General features: G+C 48.1%; 1 protein-coding gene across 5 annotated transcripts in view; it reads left to right on the top strand.

Annotated features, from left to right (window-relative positions):
- The window catches only part of NISCH (nischarin), a 37,458-nt gene that overhangs the window by 6,825 nt on the left and 17,086 nt on the right, over positions 1 to 13,547 (top strand). For all 5 annotated transcript variants that reach the window (XR_614126.5, XR_013527352.1, XM_002758419.7 and 2 more), the window contains exons 4-7: positions 9,491 to 9,539; positions 10,437 to 10,600; positions 10,930 to 11,025; positions 12,396 to 12,491. Coding sequence is in view for 3 of the 5 variants with exons in the window: in XM_002758419.7 (XP_002758465.3) it covers positions 9,491 to 9,539; positions 10,437 to 10,600; positions 10,930 to 11,025; positions 12,396 to 12,491 (405 nt within the window). In the remaining 2 variants the exon portion in view is untranslated. The remainder of the gene's footprint in view (positions 1 to 9,490; positions 9,540 to 10,436; positions 10,601 to 10,929; positions 11,026 to 12,395; positions 12,492 to 13,547) is intronic.

Below are 13,547 nucleotides of genomic sequence, written 5' to 3' on the forward strand. Positions count from 1 at the left end.
AGTGTGGATTTTGTTTTTGTTTTTTTTTTTTTTGACATAGCTTCACTCTTGTTGGCCAGGCTGGAGTGCAGTGGCATGATCTTGGCTCACTGCAACCTCTGCCTCCCAGGTTCTAGTGATTCTCCTGCCTCAGCTTCCCAAGTAGCTGGGGCTGGAATCATAGGCATGTGCCACCATACCCTGCTACTTTTGTACTTTAGTAGAGACAGGGTATCTGTATTTTGGTCAGGTTGGTCTTGAACTCCCAACCTGGGATGATCCACCCACCTCAGCCTCCCAAAGTGCTGGAATTACAGTGTGAGCCACTGCCCCCCACCATTTATTTATTTTTATTTTTTATTTTTTTGAGACAGAGTCTTAAACTGTTGCCCAGGCTGAAGTACAGTGGCACAATCTTGGCTCACTGTAACCTCCACCTCCCAGGTTCAAGCAGTTCTCCTGCCTCAGCCTTCCAAGAAGCTGGGGTTACAGGTGCCCACCACCATGCCCAGCTAATTTTTTGTATTTTTAGTAGTGACGGAGTTTCGCTATGTTGGCCAGGCTGGTCTCGAATGCCTGACCTCATGATCCACCCGCCTCGGCTTCCCAAAGTGCTGGGATTACAGGCATGAGCCACCATGCCTGGCCATGGTGTGGTTAAAATTGAGTGACCATCCCCACTGTCTAATTCCAGAACATTTCATCACCCTGAAAGGAACCTGTATCCATTAGCAGGAGCTTCCTTTCCCTCTGTGTCCCTCAGCCCCTAGCAATCACTAATCTACTTTCTGTCCTTAAGGATTTGCCTATTCTGGACATTTCATAGAAATGGAATCATACAGTATGTGACCTTTTGTGACTGGCTTCTTTCATTTAGCATTATGTTTTCAAGGTCCATTCATATCATAGCATGAACCCTTTGGCCCTTTTATGACAGAGCAATAGTGTATTATTTGGATATACCACATTATGTTTGTTTATTAGCAGTCGATGGGTGTTGGGTTTGTTTCCATTTTTGGCCATTGTGAATGATGCTTCTGTGAGCATTTGTATGTTATATTTTGTGTGAACTTATGTTTTCATTTTTGTTTGATATATAGCCAGAAGTGGAAACTGAGTTATATGGTAACTCTACATTTGACTTTTTGAGGAACTACCAAATTGTTTTCCAAAGTTGCTCCACCATTTGATGTTTCTGCCGGCAGTATATAGGTTCTAATTTCCCCACTTTCTTGCTTAACACTTCTTGTCCATTTTTTTTTTTTAATCTTAGTCTGGTGGGTGTGAAGTGGTATCTCATTGTGGTTTTAATTTGCATTTCCCTACTGACTAATGTTATTGAGCTTTTTTTTTTTTTTTTTTTTTTTTTTTTTAGACAGTCTCACTCTGTCAAGCAGGCTAGGGTGTTCAGGGGCACTATCCCAGTTCACTGTAACCTCGGCCTCCTGAGTTCAAGCAATTCTCGTGCCTCAGCCTCCCAAGTAGCTGGGACTACAGGTGCACACCATGCCTGGCTAATTTTTGTATTTTCAGTAGAGACAGGGTTTCACCATGTTGGCCAGGCTGATCTCAAACTCCTGGCCTCAAGTGATCTGCTCGACGTGATTACAGGCATGAGCCACCACACCTGGCCTGAGCCTCTTTTTATATGATACTTGGTCATTTGTGTATCTTCTTTGGAGAAAAGTATTTAATTCTTTGTCCTCTTCAACATCAGATTGGGCCAGGCGCAGTGGCTCATGCAGTCCCAGAACTTTGGGAGGCCAAGGCAGGTGGATCCCTTGAGGCCAGGAATTCGAGACAAGCCTGACCAACATGGAGAAACGCCATCTCTACTAAAAATACAGAAATTAGCCGGGCATGGTAGTGTATGCCTGTAATCTCAGCTGCTCAGGAGGCTAAGGCACAAGAGTGAGTGGCTTGAACCTGAGAGGCAGAAGTTGTGGTGAGCTGAGACTGCACCAGTTTACTCCAGCCTGGGTGACAGAGTAAGACTGTCTTAAAAAAAAAAAAAAAAATCAGATTATCTTTGTTGTTGAGTTGTAAGAGTTCTTTTTATATTCTGGCTACTTGTCTTTTTTTTTTTTTTTGAAGCAGTGTCTTGCTCTGTTGCACAAGCTGGAGTGCAATGGGGTGATCTCGGCTCACTACAACCTCCACCCCCAGGGTTCAAGCGATTCTTGTGCCTCAGCCTCCCAAGTAGCTGGGACTGCAGGCGCATGCCACCATGCCTGGCTAATTTTACTAATTTTGTGTGTGTGTGTGAGACAGTTTTTTTTTTTTTGGTGACACAGTCTTGCTCCATCAACCAGGCTGGAGTGTAGTGGCACAATCTCGCCTCACTGCAACCTCTGCCTCCTGGGCTCAAGCAGTTCTATCTCAGCCTCTCCAGTAGCTGGGGCTACAGACGCCCACCACCATGCCCAGCTAATTTTTGTATTGTTAGTAGAGATGGGGTTTCAGCATATTGTTCAGGCTGGTCTCAAACTCCTGACCTTAGGTGATCCACCCACCTCGGCCTCCCAGAGTGTTGGGATTACAGGCGTGAGCCACCGTGCCCGGCCATCTTTTCATTTTCTTGTTGGTGTCCATTGAAGCACAAAAGATTCAGATTTTGATTAAGTTCAGTTTATCAATTTCTTTTCTTTGGTCACTTGTGTTTTGGTATCATATATGAGAAACCATTGCCCAATCCAAGGTCACAAAGATTTATACTAATATCTTCCAGTATGGATTTTGTTTTTTGAGACAGGGTCTTGCTCTGTTGCCTAGGCTGGAGTACAATGGTGCCACCGGTTCACTGAAGCCTCGACCTTCCAGGCTCAAGTGCTTCTCCCACCTCAACCCCTGAAGTAGCTGGGACTACTACAGGCATGTGCTACCATACTTGGCTACTTTTTGTACTTTTTGTAGAGATGGGGTTTCACCATGTTTCCCAGGCTAGTCTTGAACTCTTGGGCTCAAGCAATCCATCTACCTCAGCCTCCAAAGTGCTGGGATTATAGGTGTGAGCCACCACACCCAGCCTGCAGTGTGGATTTGAATGACACGGAAAAAAAGCACTACTTCTTTTCCAGCCTGCTTTAGGTGGGAGTGCAGGGGGGGTGCCGCCCATGTGAGTGAGAGGCACACTGGGGCACTGGCGTTGCTGTGCTGCTCTCCAGATTGCTGAGTCCTGACCCTCCTGAACACATGGTGACAGGCCTTATCTCAGAACCCCTGGAACAGAGGTTTTCAAACTCAGTGAAATGAATCCCATCTGGAATTCTAGCACACCATGTAGGGCAGGACATCCAACAGTGGTGGATTTGGAGGCAGGCCGAGGTAAATTCCCACCCCAAGTTAGTCATTTAACCTGTCTCTGAGCTGGAGGCTGGTGAGCCGGGTCCCTTGTGAGGCCTGCAAAAGACTGTGCAGTGAAGGTCAATGGCTTAGAAGAGTGTTGGGCCTGAGGTTAGAGCTGACCACGTGCTGGCCATTACTAGGTGGTCTAGGAAAGGAAACGGATTCATTTCTTTCAGAAGGTGTTTACATTGTTGTCTTGTTTTACAGTTAGTTGGCTAGAACAAAGATGCTTTTCAAAATTTGAAATCGGGGCTATGTTGAACTGTTACAGTCTTAACTTTGGCTTTAGCATCCAATTTATTTCCATGATTTGTTTTAGTTGCAAAGTGCTGAGGCTGTGAATTATAACATTTTCTTTTCAACTTAGTCCTTACAACTCTCCTCAGTTAAAGTTGAGGTTTGAATCCATCAGTGGGGAATTTTAGCTTAAAGTTGAATCATACATATTATGCCTGACTCCTGCTAGAATGCCTCATCACCAACATAAAGTGAGATGAGGATTCCAGCCCTTAGCATGTGTGTTTCAGCCATACTTGGGGGATGGCCTCAGTGACATGTAATTCACTCCCTGGTTAGTGCCCCACAGATAAGCACACTGCCGGGGTGTGTGCCAAGCTGAAGCATCTGGGACTGGCCTGGGGTTTACGTCAAGTGCAGGTGTATGTGTTTTGAGGTACACTTGGTTGCAGGGCACGTGCACAGGCACACTCAGTCAGGGACACAGCCCAGCTAGTGTTTACATGAAGCTCAAACCTCTGCCTACGGCTGCACACCAGCACAGAATCCTGGCAGGTGTTGCCGCTGATGTCTTGATCAGTAACACATTGGGAGGATGAGTGTTACAGTTTGTAAACATAGCTGATACTAAGTTTCTAAAAATATTTTTTTTGAGACAGAGTTTCGCTCTTGTTGCCCAGGCTGTAGTCCAGTGGCGATCTGCAACCTCCACCTCCTGGATTCAAGGGATTCCCCTGCCTCAGCCTCCCAAGTAGCTGAGATTCCAGGCTACCACCATGCTCAGCTAATTTTTGTATTTTTAGTAGAGATGGGGTTTTACCACGTTGGCCAGGCTGGTTTGAAATTCCTGACCTCTCATGATCCACCCACCTCAGCCTCCCAAAGTGCTGGGATTATAGGCATGAGCTACTATGCCCAGCCCTAAGTGTTTTTTTTTTTTTTTTAATTGAAAAACTTACATTGAGGTATAAAGAATAGAATGTCCGTCCATCCATCCATCCTTCCTCCCTTTCTTTCTTTCTTTCCTTCTTCCTTTTTCTCCTTCCTTCCTTCTTTATTTTTTTGAAACAAAATCTCACCCTGTCACCTAGGCTGGAGCCCAATAGCACAATCTTGGCTCACTGCAGTCTCCACCTCCAGAGTTCAAGCGATTCTCCTGCCTCAGCCTCTAGAGTAGCTGAGAGTATAGGTGTGTGCCACCATGCCCCACTATTTTTTGTATTTTTAGTAGAGTTGAGGTTTCACCAGGTTGGCTAGGCTGGTCTTAAGCTCCTAAATTCAAGTGATCCGCCTGCCTCAGCCTCCCAAAGGGCTGGGATTACAAGCATGAGCCATCGTGCCCAGCCAAGAATGCCCTTTAAAGAAATACATTTCAATTCAGACATTTATGGCACCCCAAAGCAATTCAAGTCCCTTCAGCACAGAGGGGGTAGGGCATGTGGGCTGTGGCCACTGACACTCCACCTGCCTTCTCCTGACATGGGGAGGACTGACTCCTACCACCTTTACTCATAAGCCCACCATTTGACCAGGGAGCCCTCTGAGGAGGCCCGTGTGCTAAGTTTGGGGGGTGAGGCATTTCTCTGTTCCTCTCTGGTTCAGTCTCCGTCCGGAGATGAAGGGCAGCCTGGAAAACCAAGTAGAAAGTGTTGCAGAGGCCGGGCGCAGTGGCTCAAGCCTGTAATCCCAGCACTTTGGGAGACCGAGGCGGGTGGATCACTAGGTCAAGAGATCGATACCATCCTGGTCAACATGGTGAAACCCCGTCTCTACTAAAAATGCAAAAAAAATTAGCTGGGCGTGGTGGCGCGTGCCTGTAATCCCAGCTACTCGGGAGGCGGAGGCAGGAGAATTGCCTGAACCCAGGAGGCGGAGGTTACGGTGAGCTGAGATCGCGCCATTGCACTCCAGCCTGGGTAATGAGTGAAACTCCGTCTCAAAAAAAAAAAAAAGAAAGTGTTGCAGAGTATGTACTTCCTGTGCCCTAAAGAGCAAAATTGTTACACAAATTGCTTTGAGATTCCTTAGAAGAGAAAGCTTTCTTTTTGCTTCCTGGGAGCTGGTGGCCTTTATACTCTCAATTTTCTGTGTGTTCCACAATTCCAGCCCTATCCCCTTAGAGGGGCTGGCATCCAGGGCGATTTCTTTTTCCTTTTTTGAAAGACAGGGTCTTGCTATGTTACCCAGGCTTGACTCTGAACTTACGGGCTCAAGCGATCCTTTTGCCTCAGCCTCCCCAGTAGTTGGACTACATGCCTAGCCCAGGGTGAGTTTTTTCTCTGTGCTCTTTCTGAACTGACACCAGCTACCTGAAGAAATGTGCCATTGGCCAGCTGCAGTGGCTCACACCTGTAATCCTAGCACTTTGGGAGGCAAAGGCAGGCGGATTGCTTGAGGTCAGGAGTTTGAGACCAGCCTGGCCAACATGGTAAAACCTGTTTCTGCTAAAAATACGACAATTAGCCAGGCATAGTGGCGCGGGGGCCTGTAATCTCAGCTACTCGGGAGGCTAAGGCAGGAGAATCGCTTGAACCCAAGAGGTGAATGTTGCAGTGAGCCAAGATTGCTCCACTGCACTCCACCCTGGGCATGAAGCAAGACTGTCTCCAAAAAAAAAAAAAAAGAAATGTGCTGTTGAAAATGAGGTTGTTTAGTACTGATCATGAGGAACCCTTTCCCCTTAGATAACTGTAAGAGCCGTGTGTCCTGAGAGGCCCTGGAGCAATTCTTGGGGAATTGAGGTGGGCAGAGATTGGCAGCCCCTGGGACCTGCTCAGCTCCAGGCGATCTGACAGCAGTTTGGACTGTGAAGTACAGACCTGTAGACAGGGCGTGGTTCTCCAAACCGTTCATGGAGAAACAAGCCTTTGGATCATTCCAGGCTCGTCCTAATCTTCGCTTCTTCACAGCTGCCAAGGAAAATGTCATTGAGTTTAAGTAATTGCAGAAGAATGAAGTTGAACTTCAGAGCACACCTGCCACCTCTGTCCTCACTTCCAGCTGGAGCCCTGTCCTGCTCTGAGCCTGCTCTGCCCCTCTTGGCCCTTTTCCATTTGGCCCTGCACCTGCAGGTCCCTTAAAGCTGAGGCTCTGTGTGCTCATTTTGCTCCCTTTTTGTCCAGGGGGTACAGGGAGGAGTTATTCTCACTCTGTGTATAAACTGAATTTCAAGCAGATTAAATGAATAAACACATTTTTTAAAGATACTATAAAGGACCAAAATAAAATAAGGGTAATAGTTTTATAATCTTGGAATGAGAGAAGAGGCCCAAGAAGTCATAAAGGAAAAAAAATTAGGGCTGGGCACAGTGGCTCATACCTGTAATCCCAGCACTTTGGGAGGCAATGGTGGGCAGATCATGAGGTCAGGAAATCGAGACCCTACTGGCTAACATGGTGAAGCCCCGTCTCTACTAATAATACAAAAAATTAGGATGTGGTCATGTGCGCCTATAGTCCCAGCTACTCGGAAGGCTGAGGCAGGAGAATGGCTTGAACCTGGGAGGCGGAGGTTGCAATGAGCTGAGATTGCACGGCTACATTCCAGCCTGGGCAACAGAGCAAAACTCCGTCTCAAAAAAAAAAAAAAAAAATTAGAGGTTAAACAATATAAAAATAAAAAATCTCTATCAGAAAAAGCACCATGAACAAAGGTAAAAGGTATACACAGACTGGGAGGAAATATTTACAACATATAAACAACCGTTAAAATGGCCACAATGTATAAAAAATGAAAGAGAGACAACCAGAGAGAAAAACAGGAAAAGGACACCCTGTCTCCTGTGTCTTTAGAATCCCATAAACACATGAATTGCACGTTCTGTGAATCGCTTGTCCTGGCGGAAGCGATGTTCCCAATGTTCCTGTGAGTTATGAGGATTATGCAGCCTCCATCTGGAGCTGTTTACAAAAAGGCCTGTTGGCTGCCATCTGTCGATGAGTTAAAATTCTTACCTATGGGATGTGGAGGTGGGGGCTGAGGGCCTTGAGGGGCCCTGCCAACCCTACAATTACACCACTGAAGTGCTAAGGCAACTGGTTGTATATAGAGAGGCCCAGGCCAAGGGCTTGAGTGTGGCTTTGCTGGGTTTTATCCATGTAAAAATTGAGGTTCTCAGCACTTGTCCACCTCAGTTTGTTCATTTGTGAAACAAGGTTCAAGATAGAAACTTCCAGAGCTTGGCGCAGTAGTTCATACCTGTAATCCCAAAAATTTGTGAGGTCAGGGTGGGAGGATCACTGAGGCCTAGAGTTCGAGACTATCTTGGGCAACATGGTGAGACCCTGTCTCTACAAAATATTTTCTTAAAAATTAGTGGGTTGGGCTGGGCACAGTGACTCATGCCTATAATCCCAGCACTTTGGGAGGCTGAGGTTAGTGGATCACCTGAGGTCGGGAGTTCAAGACCAGCCTGACCAACTTGGAGAAACCTTGTCTCTACTAAAAATACAAAATTAGCTGGCCGTGGTGGTGCATGCCTGTAATCCCAGCTACTCGGGAGGCTGAGGCAGGAGAATTGCTTGAACCCAGGAGGTAAAGGTTACAATTGCACCAGGATTGTGCTATTGCACTCCAACCTGGGCAACGAGCAAAACTCCGTCTCAAAAAAAAAAAAAAAGTGGGTTGGCTGGGCACGGTGGCTCACACCTGTAATCCCAGCACCCTGAGAGGCTGAGGCAGGGGGATTACTTGAGGTCAGGAGTTTGAGGTCAGCCTGGCTAACATAGTGAAACCCCATCTCTGCTAAAAATACAAGAATTAGCCAGGCATGGTGGTACACACCTGTAATCCCAGCTACTTGGGAGGTTGAGGTAGGAGGATCACTTGAGCCCAGGAGTTCCAGGCTGCAGTGAGCTATGGTCATACCATTGCCTGAGTGACAGTGCAAGACCCTGTCTCTATTTAAAAAAAAAAAAAAAAAGTTTTTTTTTTTCTCTTGTAGGACGTTGGGAGGATTCAAGAGCCTTCAGTGGCTTAGGCTACGACCAAGTGTGAATTAGGATCTCAGTGTGTTGTTTGTATGACTGGAGGCTTGGCCTTGTCCTGCCTCCTTCATCACATCAATTTAAAAAGGAAATTCTTCCCACACTTGTGACCCTGGGGCTGAGTGTTACTATTGTGAATCTGGAAGGGATGAGCACAAGAAGAAAACAAATGTTCACTATTCCTGACATATATTTGAAACGTGAGAGAAAGTAGAAACGGTCATTCCCAGGAAGAGTTAGCTCTAGGCAGTGCTTCATCCCACCAGAGTGATAGGAGCCTCTTTTCCAGAAAAAAACTGGACTTCCTCTCTGTCACACCCTCTCCTAGGAATACCCAGAGCCAGTTTTGGGAGCTGCTGGCTTCCCAAAAGCCCTTAACATAATGCAGCTCTGCTGGGCCACAGTGCCCTTGGCCCTATGGACTGGAGTCATAGCATTAGGCTGGTTTCCCTTCTACTTTGGAGGAGATGTTGCAGGTATCCATATAACTAGAATATTTAGTCCCCCCCCCACCTTTTTTTTTTTTTTTTGAGGCAGTCTCACTCTGTCACCCAGGCTGGAGTGCAGGGGCACAATCTTGGCTCACTGCAACCTCCACCTCCCGGGTTCAAGCAATTCTCCTGCCTCAGCCTCCCAAGTAGTTGGGATTACAGGTGCACACCACCATGCCCGGCTAATTTTTGTGATTTTAGTAGAGATGGGGTTTCACCATGTTGGCCAGGCTGGTCTCAATCTCCTGACCTCGTGATCCACCTTCCTCAGCCTCCCAAAGTGCTGGGATTACAGGTGTGAGCCACTGCACCTGACCATGTGCTCTTCTTTCTTTAAACTTTCCAGAGAGCTGGCACTGCTACAACAAAGAGGGTAGATAGCAGGGAATGTGCAAATCCCAGGGACTGGGAGCAGATGGACTTTCTAAGGGCAGGTTTTGTGTTCTCTGCAGGAGATAAATGGCATCACCGCAGCATTGGCCGAAGAGCTCTTTGAGAAAGGTATGTGGCCACAGGTCCTTGAAATACTGGGCATAAGTTGTATAGTTTTATGAGGTGGCCAGATGCACAGGGTAACACAGAAGTCATTCTGGAGCTTTATAGGGACCCACCTTCAGATCCATTGACCTGTTCATAGCCAAATCTGCCCACCTGCCTGCCCTGTAGGCGGCCAGGTCAGAGGAGCTGTGGTGAGTACTCTTGAGTACCTGTGTCAGGGGCTCAGCCTCGACTTGGGCTGTATTCCAGAGCCCTGTGGTGGTTGCTGGAAGGTGGGTAGCACGCGGCTCCCTCACACCTGGTTTGTGCTTGCCTGAAAGGGCTCAGATGGCAGATAGAAGCTGAGCCTAGGCCCCATCCCTGCCAGAGAGCACGGTTACAGTAGCTAATGTGTGATGAATGCTTCCTGTTAGCATCTTACTGCCTTCCCCCAGAAGCCACAGGTATAGGTGAGGACACAGGGTCAGAGGCCCAGTTACCACCCTGAGGGCACTTGGCTGGAGGGAATGGAGCGAGGACCAAGCACCAGTCAGGCTTAGAACCCATCCTGCTCCCAGGCTCTGCGTTGTGCTGGCAGCCTAGGCCTGTACCTGACCTGGATATTTGCATTTTGGAGGTTGTAGCATAGGTCTGTCACCCAGAATGCTCTCTCGGCAGCCTCACTCTGGCTCTCGACAGCCCCACAGCCCTGCCCTCCTCTGTCATCACCTGTCTAGGGTTGCCCCATGCCTAGCGTGCACCCAGAAGGGCAGCAGCTCCTGAACGCTTGGGGTCATGGCTTTGCCCTGACACAGTGTGTGCTTGCCAACTGCTTGTTGACAGAAAAGATGTGGCAGTCCCGTCTGCAGAAGTGCTGGGGCTGGGACTGGAAACTTATCCCTCACGGCATGGCTCTTGCAGGAGAACAGCTCCTGGGGGCCGGCGAGGTCTTTGCCATTGGACCCCTGCAGCTGTATGCCGTCACGGAGCAGCTGCAGCAGGGAAAGCCAACGTGTGCCAGTGGGGATGCCAAGACTGACCTTGGGCACATTCTGGACTTCACCTGTCGCCTTAAGTACCTTAAGGTAAAGCTGCAGCAGCTCAGTCATGGAAAGCCCCTCAGCTGGTGGGGTTGCAGCCTGTGGGGGACTGGCTGGCAGTTTGTGTGAAGGAGACCATGGGAAACTCTTGGTGGAAAGAAGGCTGCCTGGTTATTCTTGACACTGTGCTTGTGGCTGTGGGCACCAGGGGGCAGTCGTGACCCAGTGTCCCCTTACATTAAAACTTGGCCTGAGCCTGCTTTGTTGAAGGCAGAGTGGTCAAAGTTGTCTTTGACATGGCAGCTGCTGCAGCACTACCCCATGGGTGTGCAGCGCTGTTCCCAATTCAAGCTTTATCTTATCTTTGGCCTCAGGTTTCTGGCACAGAAGGACCTTTTGGGACCAGCAACATTCAGGAGCAGCTCCTGCCATTTGACCTATCAATATTCAAGTCCCTGCATCAGGTGGAGGTAAGGCCCGGGGCTGCTGGAGTACAAGGAGGGCTGAGCCCTGCACAGCATCCTCTTGCTCCCAATTCTGTGGCTAGGGAGTGTTTGTGATGTTGGCTGTCCTGATTGAATCATAAGGTGCTGTGCTTTCATGTCTGGCAGTGTGTGACAGGTTCTTCCTAGGTAACCAGGTCCCCTGAAGGCAGAGGAAGAGAGGCTTCTCCTGTCCCTGGCTGGTCTGCACGTCTCTACCCTAGCATGAGCATAGGGGCAGTTAGCCAAGGTGGACCACCAGCACCTGGCTCCTTCTGGGCCTCCTTATAGGGGCAGGGGGCATGTTTACTTCAAGTTAAAGTCCTGGGAAGTCATCCTGAGGGTCAGGCAGAGCCAAATATAAGTCTGTATTTCTCAAGGCCAATTGGCAAAGAGCTTTGAGGTTGCCCTGCCCCCTGGGGCGCCCACACAGGAAATGCTTTGCATTCGTCACTACTGGACTCCTTGGTGTGCAACGCCAATTTTACCTTTTTTTTAAAAAAAAAAGTGAGTCAGTAATGAAAATGAAAACATGTCTTAAAACAAGTTTTTGAGCGTGGCTTTTGTGTTCTCCTCTGTGTCCCCATGTTTCCTTGATTGAATCTTTCCAAAAGCCCTGTGAAGAGGATATTTTTATTCCCATTTTACAGCTGGGGAACCTGAGGCTTGGTCCAGTAAGGAAATTTGGCCAGGGCCACACAGTCAATGAGCAGAAAGCTGGGGTTTGAATTCAGCCGAGTCTGTCTCCAGAGCTCTGCTGTGCACTGGGTTCTTCTACCTGCAGTGGTCTAGGCTCCGCCGAGATCTGGAGGACCACTCCCTTAAGAAGTGCTTTGGCCACTACTGCTGAGTGAGGGCTGGGAGGTGAGGGAGAACCCCAACCCAGCCCTGCAAGCAGGCTGAGGCTCTGGATTTGGGTCTGTGGGTGTGCTTGGGCCTGTGCCTCGCCCCTCCTTACCATAGGATAGCTGAGTTCCGTTGAGTTGGGGCGGGGCAAACGGGGATCCACCCCACTCACTGTGCTGTGGAGGCCCCTTGTTCTCCCGAGCAGTTTCCATGACCCACACTTTATGTTCACCTGCCAAGCCCCAGGCAGCTCTTACAGAGGAAATGGAATTTGTGGTCCATTTTGAGTCTGAGAGGCCAGGCACCTTTCTTAGTAGATACCTGAGAGAATGTTTGGTCAGCACTGATATTGGGAAGAAGAGAGACTTCGGTCTTGAGTGGCCTCCCGTCTCTGAGGATTTGGGTTGCCCATCTTTGTGCTTCTTTTGTATGGGGGTAGGGAACACCTGTGTCTAGGGACTTCTGATGGAGCAAGGATGCTGTTTCTGAGATGTGGCCATTCTTTGTTCCAGATAAGTCACTGTGATGCTAAGCACGTTAGAGGGCTGGTTTCCTCGAAGCCCACCTTAGGCACTCTGAGTGTCCGCTTCTCAGCAACCTCCATGAAGGTAAGCTTCACCTGTATTCTGCCTGGGGCAGTGTCTGCAGGTCAGGGTCCTGGGCTGTGGTCTTCATCCACTGAGAATGGGTGTGGACACAGCTATGTTTGTCAGTATTCAGAGGCTGGACTTTCTGTGGGGTAGCCATATACTCACAGGGGGCCTCCCAGCTCTTGACTCCCCTTGGAACACTTCAGTTCACATCTGCATTAAAGTCTGTGTTGTTAACGAGACATTTTAAGAAACTTGGCTTCTTTCGCCAACAAATAAAAAATGTCATTGGTCAGACTAAATGTCATTTGTCTGTTTGTTTCTGTTTTGAGATAGAGTCTCCCTCTTTGGCCCAGACTGGAGTGCAGTGGTGTGATCTCAGCTCACTGCAACCTCACCTCCCAGGTTCAAGCAATTCTCCTGCCTCAGCCTCCTGAGTAGCTGGAACTATAGGTGCACACCACCACACCTGGCTGATTTTTGTATTTTCAGGAGAGACGGTTTCACCATGTTGGCCAGGCTGGTCTCAAACTCCTGACTTCAGGTGATCTGCCTGCCTCAACCTCCCAAAGTGCTAGGATTACAGGCATGAGCCACTGTGCCCAACCATCATTGGTTTTTTAATGAACAAATTGCTAAACTGTGGCAAGTGGCAGGACCTATTAATTAGATTGATAACTAAGCTTAGATAGATCCTTTAAGCTTTAGCAATCCCTGGCTTCCTACTCATTTCTATCTTTTTTTGATTAGAGAGTGAGGTGGTAGAAGTGCTAAGCTCTGTTTACATGTGAGCAGCAGAGACATTCAAATTGGGAATGTAGGTTTCTGTTTACCTTTTTATGGATTATATCTTGCTAATGTTAAAATCCTTCTCTGGGTATAGAAAAGGCATGTAGCAGCTAATATTGTGACTTAAGGTGACTGATCAAGACTTAGGTTTGGGCCAGGTATAATGGCTCTAGCATTCTGTGAGGCCAAGGCAGGAGGATTCCTTGAGCCCAGGAGTTCAAGACCAACCTGCGCAACATACGGAGACCTTGTCTCTTAAAAAAAAAAAAAAAAAAAAAAAGACTT

Source organism: Callithrix jacchus, chromosome 15 (assembly GCF_049354715.1).
Source record: "Callithrix jacchus isolate 240 chromosome 15, calJac240_pri, whole genome shotgun sequence".
In the NCBI taxonomy this organism is placed as follows: domain Eukaryota; kingdom Metazoa; phylum Chordata; class Mammalia; order Primates; family Cebidae; genus Callithrix; species Callithrix jacchus.